Source organism: Oncorhynchus gorbuscha, linkage group LG01 (genome assembly GCF_021184085.1).
Source record: "Oncorhynchus gorbuscha isolate QuinsamMale2020 ecotype Even-year linkage group LG01, OgorEven_v1.0, whole genome shotgun sequence".
Classification (NCBI taxonomy): domain Eukaryota; kingdom Metazoa; phylum Chordata; class Actinopteri; order Salmoniformes; family Salmonidae; genus Oncorhynchus; species Oncorhynchus gorbuscha.
The window spans coordinates 73,726,737-73,742,049 of NC_060173.1; the positions used below are offsets into that span (position 1 = coordinate 73,726,737).

The 15,313-nt window shown below is 45.7% G+C and overlaps 2 protein-coding genes across 3 annotated transcripts in view; one reads left to right on the top strand and one right to left on the bottom strand.

Moving 5' to 3' along the window:
• Positions 1 to 10,579, top strand: znf142 (zinc finger protein 142). Of its 2 annotated transcripts, XM_046359826.1 has the most exons (9): positions 1 to 270; positions 1,054 to 1,190; positions 2,516 to 3,002; positions 3,123 to 3,353; positions 3,619 to 4,443; positions 4,542 to 4,719; positions 5,439 to 8,433; positions 8,647 to 8,752; positions 8,870 to 10,579. In XM_046359826.1, the coding sequence occupies exons 2-9, from the start codon at positions 1,188 to 1,190 to the stop codon at positions 9,409 to 9,411; spliced, it is 5,367 nt and encodes a 1,788-aa protein (XP_046215782.1). In that variant the 5' UTR covers positions 1 to 270; positions 1,054 to 1,187; the 3' UTR covers positions 9,412 to 10,579. The 2 variants fall into 2 exon arrangements, with proteins under 2 accessions (XP_046215782.1, XP_046215788.1); XM_046359832.1 differs by lacking the exon at positions 1,054 to 1,190.
• plcd4b (phospholipase C, delta 4b) overlaps positions 9,738 to 15,313 on the bottom strand; it is a 25,908-nt gene continuing 20,332 nt past the window's right edge. Inside the window, exons 8-16 of the mRNA XM_046359845.1 lie at positions 14,577 to 14,721; positions 13,364 to 13,516; positions 12,330 to 12,491; positions 11,904 to 12,054; positions 11,632 to 11,748; positions 11,367 to 11,542; positions 11,107 to 11,239; positions 10,747 to 10,896; positions 9,738 to 10,439 (exon numbers count right to left, since the gene is read on the bottom strand). Coding sequence (XP_046215801.1) covers positions 10,339 to 10,439; positions 10,747 to 10,896; positions 11,107 to 11,239; positions 11,367 to 11,542; positions 11,632 to 11,748; positions 11,904 to 12,054; positions 12,330 to 12,491; positions 13,364 to 13,516; positions 14,577 to 14,721 — 1,288 coding nt within the window. The 3' untranslated portion in view covers positions 9,738 to 10,338. The remainder of the gene's footprint in view (positions 10,440 to 10,746; positions 10,897 to 11,106; positions 11,240 to 11,366; positions 11,543 to 11,631; positions 11,749 to 11,903; positions 12,055 to 12,329; positions 12,492 to 13,363; positions 13,517 to 14,576; positions 14,722 to 15,313) is intronic.

Below are 15,313 nucleotides of genomic sequence, written 5' to 3' on the forward strand. Positions count from 1 at the left end.
TCCTGGTCTTCAAATGCAGCGTCATTATTAATGCTAGACCAAACTTAAATGACCGAAAATTATTTTAATTGTCAACAATATACCTAGTTAGCTATATCTACATGCTGTACATATACGCCCTGAGTATGCAAGTAATTATGATGAGATCTTTCAACTGGAAATACTTAATCATTACTCCACCAAAATAAACATAGTGATGGCGTCGTTTGGTCATTGAGTGGCGATTTTGCAAAGTAAAAACAATCTACCCAGCTTCAATACCTTATTAAGGTAAGACAGGCTCATTAAATGACTTAGCTCATTTATGTTCATTAAATGTAAACATATGCAACCATATCATATCCATCAGAATACAGGTCCATTTAGAAAGGTCTGACGGGGTAAAATACATTGTTTTCAAGAGAAAGAATCTCAGAAGTTGACGCAGTAGGTCAGAATTCTGTTTCATAAATGCTGTCATTATTCAGCACTGCTGATAATTAAGTTGTTACTGGAGAACTCAAAACATCATTTCGAGTGCTAATTGTGTTTATCAGCTAGTACTTCGTTTTTATAGAGGGCAACAGTGGGCTCGTCACAATACCCATAAAACCTAGCGGACAAACACAGAAATGGTTCCAATAATTTTTTTCGCCATTTGTTTTTCTCGAATGGAATTTCATGTAAGCTTTAGGTGCCTTTACTCAGTACTTTGTTGAAGCACCCTTGGCAGTGATTACAGCCTCAAGTCTTCTCGGGTATGATGCTACAAGCGTACACACCTGTATTTGGGGAGTTGGAAGGTGAACCTTCACACCAGTGCCTTTCCAGGATGCACATGAGCTCAATTTTAAGTCTCATAGCAAAGGGTCTGAATACTTATGTAAATAATTATTTTTGTTGTTGGTGTGTTTTATACATTTGCAAACATTTTTTGTCATTATGGGTTATTGTGTGTAGATTGAGGATGTTTTATTTAATGTAATCATTGTAGATTAAGGCTGTAATATAAAATGTAGAAAAAGTAAAGGTCTAAATACTTTCCGAATGCACTAAACTTCTGTTCTGTTGCAGATTCAAAGCCAAATGAACTCATTGCAGAATGAATCCATAACCATGAATAAATAAGAATATTTATTTGACAAGAATGCACTCAGTCACCCATCAATCACCTGATCTCCAATTACCATTGTTTTAAAGAAAACAAAATGGTAAACAATTCATACGAATGTCTTTTATACATAAAATATAAACGTCTAAGTAAATGTGAATTATTTATTCATCAATGCCATATACCTGGGACGTCACAGAGGACCATATGAAAAAAAAATATATATATATATATATATATATATATATATCCGAGAGCGCGCATATTCTTCTACTTTTCTAGTTTAAGAATTAGACCAGCACAAATAACATGTAAAACAGCATATTGTGATTTTTGGTGGGTGAGTTACAAATGGATAAACAACTGGATGTGTAAGTTAGGTTTAATATAAAATACTAGGTCAAATCCAGCAGAATGAGAAACACTTAACTCACTCAAAACAAGGAAGGCATGTCTAAACGCAGCTATATCAACTCCCTTCTTGTCAATTTAACAGGTCCATGTTGATTGTCATTTGTGAGTAGCACATTTTCCACAGTATTTAGTCCAAACCCCAGAATAAGCAGGAAAAGACCAGAATTACACAGGTGGAAAAAAGGTAGCAAAAACAATTACATCACAACCGTTATAATCATTGACCAGTACTGATAATTAAGTAAAACCACAAATCCAAATCCCTATCTCCATCCATGGCTAATTTAGGAAAGGAACCATTTTAGCTAGCTTGCCACTGGAGGACAGAAACACAATGGGATGCAACAATGGGTTTTGATGCGATGTGACTGTAAAGCCAAATCCAAACGGTCTTCCCTTTACATATATATTTTTTTGTGTTTACCAGGACCATTTTTGTGAGGGGGAGGGGGGGGGGGGGTGCTGTGGGATAATTTTAGATACTCTTTGAAGAGGTAGGATTTCAGACGTTTTTTCTCTGAAGATGGGCAGGGACTCTGCTGTCCTAGTTTCAGGGGGAAGCTAGTCCCACAATTGAGGTGCTAGGACAGAGAAGAGCTTGGACTAGGCTAAACCTACCCCATTGATTTTAATCACTCAGTTGTGAGTTTATTTACATGCATGCAGACAGCTTATACCAGTTGTAAACAGTACTATGAAACAACACAGTGCCTATAACTGTAAATACATAGGTAGGGACACCTAAGGTAAACATTTTAGCTCCCTGTGTGACCAGGCAGCTCCAGTAGTTGACATTTCACTGTGCTTCTACACCTGCATTGCTTGCTGTTTGGGGTTTCAGGCTGGGCTTCTGTACAGAACTTTGTGACATCAACTGGTGTAAGAAGGGCTTTATAAATACATTTGATTGATTGGCATAGTCCTTGGTGATAGGCACACTAACTCATTGTTATTTAGTATTAATTGCCTGTCATGTTATATGGCATAATGCTCTTAATATTTTCTCAACAGACAAATGAGCCAATGGAGACTGAGGGGTTGTGTCTCTGTGAAAAGTGCGGGAAGGAATTGTCCGATAGCAGCCGCCTTTCCTCTCACCTTTGCACTGTGGACTTCACCAAAAAGGGACAGTTGACCCGTTATAAGTGTCCTTTGTGTGATGAGGTCTTTACCATGCCAGGTGCACTGAAACACCACTTCCAAAGCCATCGGAGGGAGGAACTCACAGGTCCGTTCCACTGCTCCGAGGAGGGTTGCCAGTTCAGCACCTCACACCGGTTGGTGTTCCAGGAGCACCTGCACTCACAGCATGCTCTCACCCTCGTCTCTTGTACCTTCCGGTCCTGCACCTTGGCATTCCGCACACGTTCTGAGATGGAGGGCCACTGGCGTATCCATATGCCTTTCCACTGCCCCCGCTGTCACTTTGTGACCGCTCATGCTAAACAGCTGAGTACCCATGGTGTGGAACATGACCGTCCACTTGCTGCACCTGAGGGTAAACTTTTAGAATAAATGCATCATTCTCCACACAAACTAATACTCACTCACACAAATTGTTATATTTAGGGTAGAGCCAACACGGGATGCCTCAATTTGTGTACATTTTTGTGCTCAGGTGACAAGGTGCCAACAACGACAGGCCAGGGTGGAAACAGCCAATCGGCTCTTGAGACCAGCTCTGGAAGGCCAAAAAGGGCCCGGAAACGCAATCCAGCATATGTGTCATCATCACAAGAAGATGATGAGGATGAAGAAGAGACACAGCAGCACAACATCGACAATAGAGCCAGAGAGGAGGTGCAAAAAGACAAAGCAGCTACGAACATCAATGAGAACCCATCTAAAGGTAGTGTGGGATCTCTAGAACTGCTTTGGCGTTGTTGTTCTTTTCTTCTGTGTTCAGGACCATTCAAGTTTTCTGGTGAGGTAGGGTTTTGCCAGGTCATCAAATATCAGATAAATGTTGTGCTAACCATACTTTTGAAAATCACTTTAAAATCAGGTTTATGTCAGTAAATCTAGGTCTACATTTACATACTAGGAAATAAGTTGTTCTGTTTCATTTGTTTCATTACAAAAGCTAACACCCGCATCTCCTCCCTGTCCTGAAGATCATATTATGGCAGGCATGGAGCATATGTATCGCACTCACATCTGCCCCGAGTGCCGCCGCTGTTTCAAGATGCGCTCCCACCTGCTGGAGCACCTCCACCTCCACTTCCCAGACCCCAGTCTCCAGTGCCCCACCTGCAACCATTACTTCACCAGCAAGAGCAAGCTGCGCATCCACATGCTTCGGGAGTCTGGCCAGAAGGTCCATCGCTGCCACCTGTGCGACTACGCCTCTGTGGAGCGCAACTCGCTCCACCGCCACCTGGCCAGTGTGCACTCCAACGAGGTAGGGGGTGACATCCACCCGGAAGTCTACCCCTGCCCCACCTGCGGCCAGAGCTTCCGCCAGAGCCAGGCGCTCAAGTCCCACATGAAGTCTCACCACACGTCGCGGGACAGCCAGCCACTGGCCTGCTTCCAGGAGGGATGCTCCTTCAATACCTCTGACCGGAAGGAGCTCCAGAGACACGCAGCCGATGTCCATGGAATCAAGGCCGTAGAGTGCCGCCATCATGCCTGCAACGCCATCTTTGGTAGCCCCCAGGACATGGAGGCCCATTACCGGACACACTTGGCCTTCCACTGCTCACAGTGCGACTTCTCCTGCTCCAACAAGAGCCTCTTCCGGCAGCACAAACTGCAAGGCCATGCCGGGGACGAGGAGTTGACCTGCAACTTCTGCCCCTTTGCCACGTTCAATCCCGTGGAGTTCCAGCAGCATGTCGGCCATTTCCACGCCAATGAGAAGATCCACCGGTGCCATCAGTGCAGCTTTGTCACCGCACACAAGCGGGTCCTACGACGGCACATGCTGATGCATAGTGGTGAGCAGAAAAAAGTAACGTAACATTGGACTGTTCTACCTATCCATAGCTTCCAGATAACTCATTTTTGAAAGTCATTCATGTATTTTTCTTTCAAGGTGAGAAGCCCCACAAGTGTAACCTGTGTGACTTCAGGTGCCGTGATGAGACCTACCTCTCAAAACACATGCTCATCCACTCAGATGACAAGAATCATATGTGCTCTGAGTGTGGATATGTCACCAAATGGAAACACTACCTGAATGTGCACATGCGCAAACATGCTGGTGACCTCAGGTAAGTGATTTACTAGTGAGTTATTTTGCACATACAGTACCAGTCAAAAGTTTAGACACACCTACTCAGGGTGTCATCAAGGCAAAGGGTGGCTACTTTGAAGAATCAAACATTTGTTTAACACTTTTTTGGTTACTGCATGATTCCATATGTGTTATTTCATAGTTTTGATGTCTTCACTATTATTCTACAATATAGTAAAAACAAAGAAAAACCCTTGAATGAGTAGGTGTCCAAACTTGATTGGTACTGTCAGTCTTTGAGAACTGTCAGTGGCGCAGCGGTCTAAAGCACTGCATCTCAGTGCTTGAGGCATTACCACAGACACCCTCGTTTGATCCCAGGCTGTATCACAGCCGGCCGTGATTGGGAGTCCCATAGGGCGGCGCACAATTGGCCCAGCGTCGTCCGGGTTTGGCCGGTGTAGGCCGTTAATTGTAATTAAGAATTTCCTCTTTACTGACTTGCCTAGTAAATTAAAGGTTAAAAAAAGTGAAAATAGTGGTCTGTTTTATGGTGTGCATGCAGTAGTGTAGGGATTTTTAACAGATAAAAGCATTACAAAATACTTTTTGTCTGATGTTCACCCAAGTTGATGTGTATGTCTGCTCTAGCACCTTTTGGTGTGAGAAGTTGGATATCATATCAGGAGTTAATGAACCTAAGGCCACTCTTAGGCATTGAGAGATTGACCGATCCAGTCCGTTTCTTCTCCTTAGGTACCAGTGTGACCAGTGCTCCTACCGTTGTCACCGTACGGACCAACTGAACAGCCACAAACTCCGACACCAGGCCAAATCCCTGATATGTGAAGTCTGTGCATATTCCTGCAAGCGCAAGTACGAGCTTCGCAAGCACATGCTCCTCAAGCACTCTCAGGGAGAGGGCCATCAGCCTCCAGTCTTCCAGTGCAAGTACTGTCCCTATCAGACATGCTACCGCCAGGCTCTGCACAACCACGAGAACTGCAAACATACCCGGACTCGAGAGTTCCGCTGTGCCCTCTGCCCCTACTCCACTTACAGCAGCACCGGCCTCTTCATCCACAAGAGGAAGGCTCATGGATACGTGCCTGGCGATAAGGAGTGGCAAGAGAACTATGCAGAGAAGGAGAGGGAGAACTCTGTGGACCTACTGCAGGGCTTCTACAAAATGCCAGCCAAGAACTCTGCAGAAGGTCCTATCAAGAACCTACAGGAGAAAGTCGCTGGCTCTGCTGTTCAAAATGAACACAACCTAGAAACTGTGACTGGCCCCAAAACCACAGAAATGTCAAATAAAAATTCTGATATTGTCCAAGTGGTAGTTGACAAAGGGATTCTGGCATGTCACAATTCAACAGATAATCCAGAGCAATGCTGTACTTTAGTTTTGACAACAATAGCTAACACAGAGTGCACTGAGATGGCATCCATGCAGGGTGAGACACCAAACAGCAGAGACCCAACTTACAGAAGACCCACAGTGGACCCTAAAGGATCTAACACCCTGAGCCAAAAGCCAGCATCTGCAAGTGAGGCGGAGGAAGAGGACATGGCTATGGAGGATTGCGATGACCTAAACGATTCAGAAGACAGAGAAACTCCTTTAACCGCTACAAGGCAACCAACAGAGGCTGCAGAGAACAACACACAGATAGCGGAGGTGTCTAGCGCAGCTTGCAACTCATCCGCCGACTCTGAGATTCGTCTGAAGGCCATGAGGAAGCAAGACAAGGACCAGGCGGAGGCTCTGGTCTTGGAAGGCCGGGTTCAAATGCTGGTGGTGCAGAATGAGGCCGGAGAGGCTAGCATATACCGGTGCGAACACTGCTCCTACGTGACTCGCAAGCAGACCTCTCTCCGACACCACTGCCGTTCCCTCTGCCTCGCCAGGTGGAAGAGACTCAAGTGCCAAGCCTGTGGGGCGCAGTTCAAACAGAAGAGAGGCCTGGACACCCACCGCCTTAGGAAGTGTCCCGCTCTGCGGAAGAACACCAGGAGGTTCATTGGCACTCCCTCTGCTGGACCGTCTGGAGAAAGGGACTTGGGTCAGGGTAAATCCCAGATCCCTGATAAAACCACAACCGCCGATCAATCAGAGTTAGTATCTTGTGATGTTGCGCCAACCGAAGTTTCCATAGACACACAACCAGAAATGAGAGGAGAGGAAGCAAACTTGTGCAATTTGACCAATCCTGGAGGCTTGGGTGAGAGAGGATCTACAGCACTACAGAAAAGCCAAAGGAAGACAGTTGGAAAGACAAAAAGGCAAGTGAAAGTTGGCAGGGTAAAGAGACCTGTGAAGATTAAAAAGATCAATGAAGGGGAAATTTTAGGAAAGACAGACAAAGCCCATCCTGTGAACACAGAGAATGACAATGCGCATAGCTATATAGAAGATGACATGAAATTCACTTGCAAGACGTGCAGTTTCAGGTCCTCCAGGGTTGTGACGATAGAGCGCCACTGCTCGACGTGCACAAGAAAAACTCCCACAAAGAAAGCTGTCCGAATTGTTAGCTCTCTGGAGCAGGATGATGACAGCAATGAGGAGGAGGAGAATATTAAAAGGGGTTCTGAAGAAGATGTGGTTGAGATAAAGGTATCAAATCCAAGCTATTCTCCTAAATTGTCCTGTCCCAACTGTCTTTTCAGGTGCAAACAGAAGAGAGCACTGATCAACCACGAGAAGCGAGGCTGCCTGAAGCCAGACGAGGTGCAGTGCGAATTCTGCTCGTTTGTGGCCAAGTCACAGAAAGCTATGGCTAACCATGTACTGGTCCATCGGAAAGACAAGTTATCGCTCTTAAAAAAGGTCAAAAGGTCAGTTTTGCGTTGCGACCATTGCCCCTTTACTTGTAAGCAAGAGCGTTGCATGACCCAGCACGTGGCTCTGAAGCACGAAGGTGCCAAGCCCCACCGCTGCCGCTTCTGCCCGTTCAGCACCACACGGCGCTACCGCCTATATGCCCATGAATCTCTTCACACCGGCATGGGCCGCCACAGCTGCGACGTCTGCGACCAGACCTTTGGCGCTGCCTCCAAACTCCGCCAGCATCACAAGCGTGTCCACGACAAACAGCCCTCTCATTTCTGCACCCTGTGCGACTTCAGCAGCTACTCTCTCAACGATGTCGGACGACATACCCTCCGCTGCCACACAGGGAAGCTCCTGCACCCCTGCAGCCAATGCGAGGCACGCTTTAGCTCCGACACAGCGCTCAAGCAGCACTGCAGCCGCAAACACCTGAGCCCCGCCAGCGTAGCATGCCAGCAATGTGACTTCAGCTGTGGCAGCCAGGCCACCCTCAAGGTCCACCAGCAGAAAAAGCACCCTCAGCTGGACTGTGCCACCTGCCAGGAGACTTTCCCCACCCGGGAGGGCCTGGAGGAGCACCAGAGGACCCACCTCACCCAGCAGTGCTTGCTTTGCCCCTTTGCCACCCGTAAGAGGCAGCCACTCATCCAGCACCTTCTCGACGAGCATGAGGATGGCCCCCCAGAGGACAAGCCACTGAAGTGTGCCATCTGTGGCTTCGCCTGTCGCCACCAACTGGTCTTTGAGCAGCACGTTCGCTCCCACGGGGGTACCCGCCTTTACAAGTGCACAGACTGCCAGTACTCGACTCGCAACAAGCAGAAAATCACATGGCACATTCGCATACACACAGGGGAGAAGCCCTACCATTGTGAGCAGTGCAGCTACTCCTGCGTAGATCCATCAAGGCTAAAGGTGAGCAATGAGGTCCTTCAAAATCTTTGCTGTAATGTAACACATGGTACTACACCATTTTATTTTATAGAAGTCAGGTCCTCTCGGTCTAATACCAAACCATTGGGCTTAAAAAGTCTACAAGGACTGGTAGAGGACCTTCTATAATAAGATACCATGTGTTACAAATGGTGTAGTAGATACCTATTTATCATCATTGTCATTCCATTATAGTATCACATGAGGATCCACCAGGAGGAGAAGAAGTACCTCTGTCCTGAGTGTGGCTACAAATGCAAGTGGATGAGCCAATTGAAGTATCACATGACCAAACATACAGGTACAAAGTATGAGTCACACTATTGCTGTCATCATTTATAACAAATACATTTAGTTGGAATTCGATCATAAAATGACCTTTCCCCTGCCCTTTTTTTCTCTCTCCCTCCACCCTCAGGGGATAAGCCATATGCGTGCGAGGAGTGTGAGTACCGCACCAACCGTGGTGACGCCCTCCGCATCCACAGGGAGACGCAGCACTGTGACGCTCGCACCTTTATCTGCGAGAAGTGTGGCAAAGGCTTCAAGACGCGCTTCCTCCTTAAGACCCACCAGCGTAAACACAGCGAGGAGCGGCCTTACGTGTGCGGCCTGTGCCGCAGGGCCTTCCGTTGGCCAGCCGGCCTCCGCCACCATTACCTCACCCACACCAACCAGCAGCCTTTCATGTGCCGCTACTGCCCCTACCGTGCCAAGCAGAAGTTCCAGGTGGTCAAGCACCTCCGGGGGCACCATCCGGACCAGCCTGTGGAGCAAGGGGTGGCCAAGGATCCCCACGCCCTCAGCCTAACCCTGCAGGATGCCCGTCTGGGGGGGCTGGAGGAGGGGGCTAGGGAGGAGGTGGAGGAGGGAGCTCGGGAGGAGGGGATGGAGGTGATTGTACCGGATGGGGTAGAGGTGTTGGTGCAAGAGAGGATGGAGGAGGTCAAGGAAGGCTAGCAAGGTGAGGAGTAAAAAGGTTCAGCACACTCAACTGGAACCTGAGAAAACATTTTAGTGAACGTTTTGATGCAGTTTTCCTCATCCAAGCATGATGAGGACTGGGCTACAGCGGTAAACTTGAATTAAACATCAACAAAGGACCTTGTCTTAACGAGTATGCATGTACATATACTACTGCAGAGTGCACCATGAAACACATATACAATTGTATGTTTAGTATTAAAACATTGTCAATTAATGGCGTATAAACAAATTGCTAACTGACAATTACAAGAAATGGGCAGTTTAAAAATGTTTAACCAATAGGAATATAACTTTTTATATTAAGATGTTTTCAAAACAGCAGGTCTTTCATTTCTCTTTATTTATAGAGCTCCATGCGCATGCATACATTACAGTATAATCTTTTACAACACAACGCATGAGATAGCGATATAGTTTCATGCCATACTTTGAGGAACTGTACAAAATGTCTATGGAAATGCTTGGATGGAGGACTAATTGTCTATGCAGTACTCGAGGTCATTGCATAGTCTGTAACCCTAAAAGGACTTGTGAGCCCTGCAGTATGTCAGTTATTGTATCAGTTCGATCAACCAAGTGCTATTGAACATTGCTTAATGCGTTCCTATGACATGACAAGTTAAAAAACATGGATTATTTTAAAAGATTTTATATTGGGGAAATGGCAAAATATCACTTAATTGCTGTGAGTTCCCAGGTGTTTTTTCATCAGTGTGAGGTCCCACTAATGTTTGCTTGAACAGAAATGGGTATTTATGCAGAAATACTGTAAAGCAGTTCATACCGATGTATTTTCAATACTGATAACAGTTCATTTGAAAGTGACAGCAATCATGAGGTATTGTAGCCCTCCCATGTAGTTGGAGTTTGCAGCATGTTATTCAGCCAATCATTGGGCCATCAGACTTCTGTTGTTACCTCAGAGATCTTGACGTTGACAAACAGAGTAGACAGGGGGATCGCCGTTCCGTCTTTGGACAAGAGGTGGATGTGCCGATATCCTGGGAAAAGTGGGGAGAGCATCCAGTAGAAATTCAGATTTTTGTCAGGAAAGAGCCACTTAGAAACCTTCACTCAGACAGTATGATATGTACATTTGTACATAACAGGCTTAAATAAAAAATTCAGCTGAGATGTACAATTCAGACAGGTTTAATTTATTTAACCTTAATTGATTTAACCTTTAACCAGGTAAGTCAATAGGATAATATTATTTTGTGAAATAATTTGAAGAAAACTTGCACTTGAGATTTAACCAGCTGTCCAGACTACGCTATCTCAGTTGTAATATGAACATGTCTATTTTACCTGGCTGAATACAGGTGAAGGGCACGGTGAACTGGCCCATGAAGTCATTCCTGGAAGCCTTGTCATAGTCCTCCACCACAAAACGCACCAGGGCCAACTCTGGGACGTGGACGATAAAATTGAGGGTCTCGTTCCATAGAGGGTTAAAACCTGTAGACGGGGCAGCAGAGACCAGGATTTAAGCAGCCAAGAGAAGGACTGGGGTTCTATGTCATGTTCTATCTAATGTACTTAAACATGACAAGGTGCCTACTATTTACATGTAAAAAATAATAATAATGCATTTTGGTGCCCGAGTTGACCGAGTCTGTACAAAGACCCCAATGAATCTCTTTGTCAGGCCATGTAAGGGTCCCTCACCATTGTTGTCAATGTAACTAGTCTCTTGCTTGGCTTGGTCTTGTGATACTCCGTAGATCTCCACTCTAACCAGAGGGTCAACGATGGAGCCCTCTTTCTGGTTCACCTTTGGTAGCTGCTGCCCACTAATTACCTGATGGACACACACACAATCAAGACTCGGGAAAAGTATAAACTTGCAAAAAGTAAACCTTCAGTACACACAAACTGCACAAAGGCACACAGCATAGTTGTATGGTACAGAGCAGTTGTTTCTGGACCTGGATAGACAGTTGGAGTGATGTGTAGCCATCCCAGTCCTGGGGTCTTTCTGGGTCAAAAGAGTCATCGTTCCTCATGAACTCAGGTTTGAGGACGTAGCCACAGCAGCCATTCTGACGGAAGAGCCCATCGTTCAGATCCATCTCCAGCCCAGCCGTCTGGACGTTCAGCGCCACTAGGAGGAGATTAATCAACCAATCAATCAATCACATGTATTTATTTCTATATGTATGGATGTTAATTACGGTATGCAATATGTTTCACCTATCTGACAGCCCACGTTCCACAGCTCCTGTGGGTTGTAGTTAGAGGAATCGGTCCTCATGCCGCTGGGATAGACTCTGCTAAGCTGTCTGCTGTTGTGGTGCACAAACTCCGTCCCTGAGAAAGACAGCCATACAGCGACGTTTTTTCCTATCCCCTAACCCAGGGGACCTACAACAGTGAATGGGAGTGAATTCCTCACTGATGATCCTTGGCACTATATGAATACATTGTTTGCCATGTAGGTATTGCTAAAATAGTTCAGGGCGTACCTGTGTCCTTTGCAAGTTTCCTGGCCTTGGACTCGGAGAAAGAGGACATTTCGTAGCACTTGGAGTGTAAGCGAGAGTACTCAAAGCTGTGAAAATGGACACTCTTGCAGTACACCACCAGATCCGAGAGTTCCCTAGAGAACTTGGATTTCTGAGGAGACAGGAAATGACATGCCTGCGTAAGTGACCTAAACTCACTTGCTTTGTGGCTTTGGAACCAAGGCAAAACATGATTAGCTGGCAGATCAAGGTACAGTGTTCATTACTTGCTTACTGTGTGATAGACAAAAACATTATCTAGATTTTTCACATAATGGCAGGATGTATTAACAGTAATAATGTGTGAATGTATAAGTGTAATAGTTGGCGCAGATGATGGCAAGAAGTTGACAATGTTCACCTCCATCCATCCATAGATCCCCATACCTTATCATGGAGACAAATGGCCTCTGCAGACAGGTTTTCTTCAGACGGGCTCTCAGGTTCAGCTTCATCGCTGACCTCGTCAGTGGCCTCATCGGTCAGCGTTTCACTTTCTTCTAGGCCGCCAATCTTCTTTGCTTTCAGCAGGATCTTTCCCTTCAGATCCTAATATGTGCATGCACAAACACACACACACTCTGCCAATCATAAACTTCGGTATTGATTATCTAAAGTGCTCTGAATGGAAAAAGAATAAAACAAATCACTGGAGAATACAGACTGTACTCAGTGGTGGAATGCGAGGCTGGCGGTGCGCGTGCACTGGAACCCACGGCCATTGGGGGCTCACAAGCCCTAACTATTCAGTTATGCATGGGAACCCTAGTTATCTGCATCCCGGGCTGTATAATTTGTACACCAGACTTGTCAATAGTCAATCACAATGTCCACTATGAACCATATCAAAATGCATCATGCTGTTTATAAGACACGCCTACAAGTCAACAACAAATCCTAATTATGATAATATGTAACTTAAATGTTTGGGCACTACATAAGTCACCTAAATATTTCAATGTATTGATGACAATACATCTATTTGCTTCACATAAAACCTCACTGAACAGTAACAATGTCATTTTTTATTGGTATGCAAAGATCGCTGGGAAATATGCAAATACTGTCCAATGATATTGTAGCAGAGATTCAGATATGTGGGCTAATTGTGGTTTTGGCTTTCAGTTAGTTATTTTTGGCTACCTGTAAGTGTGAATGTCTTTACAGTTCATCTGGTCTGTTGACTTTCAGTTACTGTTCTGCTTTACATTGGGGGCCCAGTGATAATTGTATAATATAACAATGTAGTAAAGCCACTGACTGGTACTGCTCTTAGCTACACTGGCTGAATAAAAACCTGAACATAGTCAGACAGGAAATCAAATCCGTAGAGAATGGGTTCTCAATTGACTTGCCTTGTTGGTGAATGGTTACGGTAGAGTAGATAAATAGAATAGAAAACACATTGAAGGGGGTCTTACGTGGGGAGAGGGCAGCTCTTGGTGAACCAGTCCATCCAGGGGTTCCCTGAGCAGCATGTCCCCCAGGATGGTGTCCAGGAGCTGGGCCATGACCCTTTGCTGCTCCACACTGCAGTGGTTCTCCAGGGACAGGATGACAGGAAACTCAGATGCCTGGGAGAGGGGACAGATGAGGGACTAAACAGGAATTCATAAAGGAATGTGTGGATCTATTACAGTAATGTTTTTAATGATATGTTAAGGCTGAAGACAGATTGGTTTATGATTCTGAATACTTGGTTGAAGCAAAAACCAACACAGAAGACAAATGGTCAGGACAAGAACCACTTAGAGACTGGATTGAATAGAACTGAGTGGTCATGGCCTTGTGAGTGGCGCAGCGGTCTAGCACTGCATCACAGTGTTGCGGTGTCACTACAGCCTGGTGGTCCCATAGGGCGGCACACAATTGGCCCAGCGTCATCCGGGTTAGGGGAGGGTTTGGCCGGGGGGGGGGCTTTATTTGGCTTCGCTCTAGCGACGCCTTGTGGTGGGCCGGCCGCCTGCAGGCTGACTTCGGTCATCATTTGAACAGTGTTTCCTCCGACACGTTGGTGCAGCTGGTTAAGCGAGCGGGTGTTAAGAACCGCGGCTTGGCGGGTCATGTTTCGGAGGACGCATGACTTGACCTTCGCCTTTCCCGAGCCCGTTCGGGATTTTCAGCAATAAGACAAGGTCGTAATCCCAAAATTTGGGAGAAAAAGGGGGTAAATAATTACAAACAAAAAAAATGTAATACAAAAATAGCTGAGTGGTTATGAAGATGTGATGGAAATGTTCTGTTTGTGTGTCAGATCAATGCTGCTTTTCTAATAGCCACTCATGTGAGTGACTGATTGATTGTACATGGGAGGAATCCTCACATCCGCAGTACGCCCATAACATTGCTCTGGGATCCAAGAGAAGTATCTTCGTTTCAAGGTCTCAGCTTTGAGAGAAGTCTCATGAGGTATCGGTCAGTCACATGCAGGAACTAACATTAATAATGAATCATGTAAATCATGCTTATATGACTTGTTTGTGTAGGGAATGCCCTTGTGAGAGTTTTCATCAAGCATGGACTGAGCTTGTGAACCTTGATAATAAAGATGGATTAATTTACTTTCAATTTGAGTCCTTAGAGGTGAATTTCCACAGCAAACGGTATAATTAACTCAGGTATTGAGGTGCCCACCTTGAAGGCGTACTCTCCCAGTGTGGTGATGACATCTCTGAAGAGGATCTTGGAGGTGAAGGTGTGGCCGTGATAAACAACCGGCTCTCCATTCGGCCCGTCCCAACAATCCACCTCAACACAACGACAGCCCCGCTTTAGAGCCCTGCACAGCAAGTACGCAGACACTCAGACATGGACTGAAAACTGTTTGAAAGATGGTTTGGTTTGTAAGAAATGAGAAGTTCTGTGTCTCACTTCTATACAAGCCAGAGATGGGCAACTCCAGTCCTAGAGGGCCTGATTGGCATCACACATTTCCCCCCCAGACCTACCTTACACTGATTAAACTAATTGTATTCTAAACTGGAAACCATTTTTTATTTAACCTTTATTTAACTAGGCAAGTCAGTTAAAAACAAATTATTATTTACAATGACGGCTTACCGGGGAACTGCCTTGTTCAGGAAGGGTCAGAAAGACTGATTTTTACCTTGTCAGCTCGGGGATTCGATCCAGCAACCTTTTGGCAACTGGCCCAACGCTCTAACCACGAGGCAACCTGCCGCCCCGAGAATGTCTGACCATGATTAGTTGGTTATTAGATGTGTGTCAGCTAGGGCTGAGGCAAATGTGCATAGGCACCTGAGCAATGGCACAAATGTAGCAACTGCACCCACACCTTCAAAATAAGAGTGCAAACGTATTTTTGCACCCTCACTTTTTTTACCAGAAAATGATCACGATCCATTGGGTAA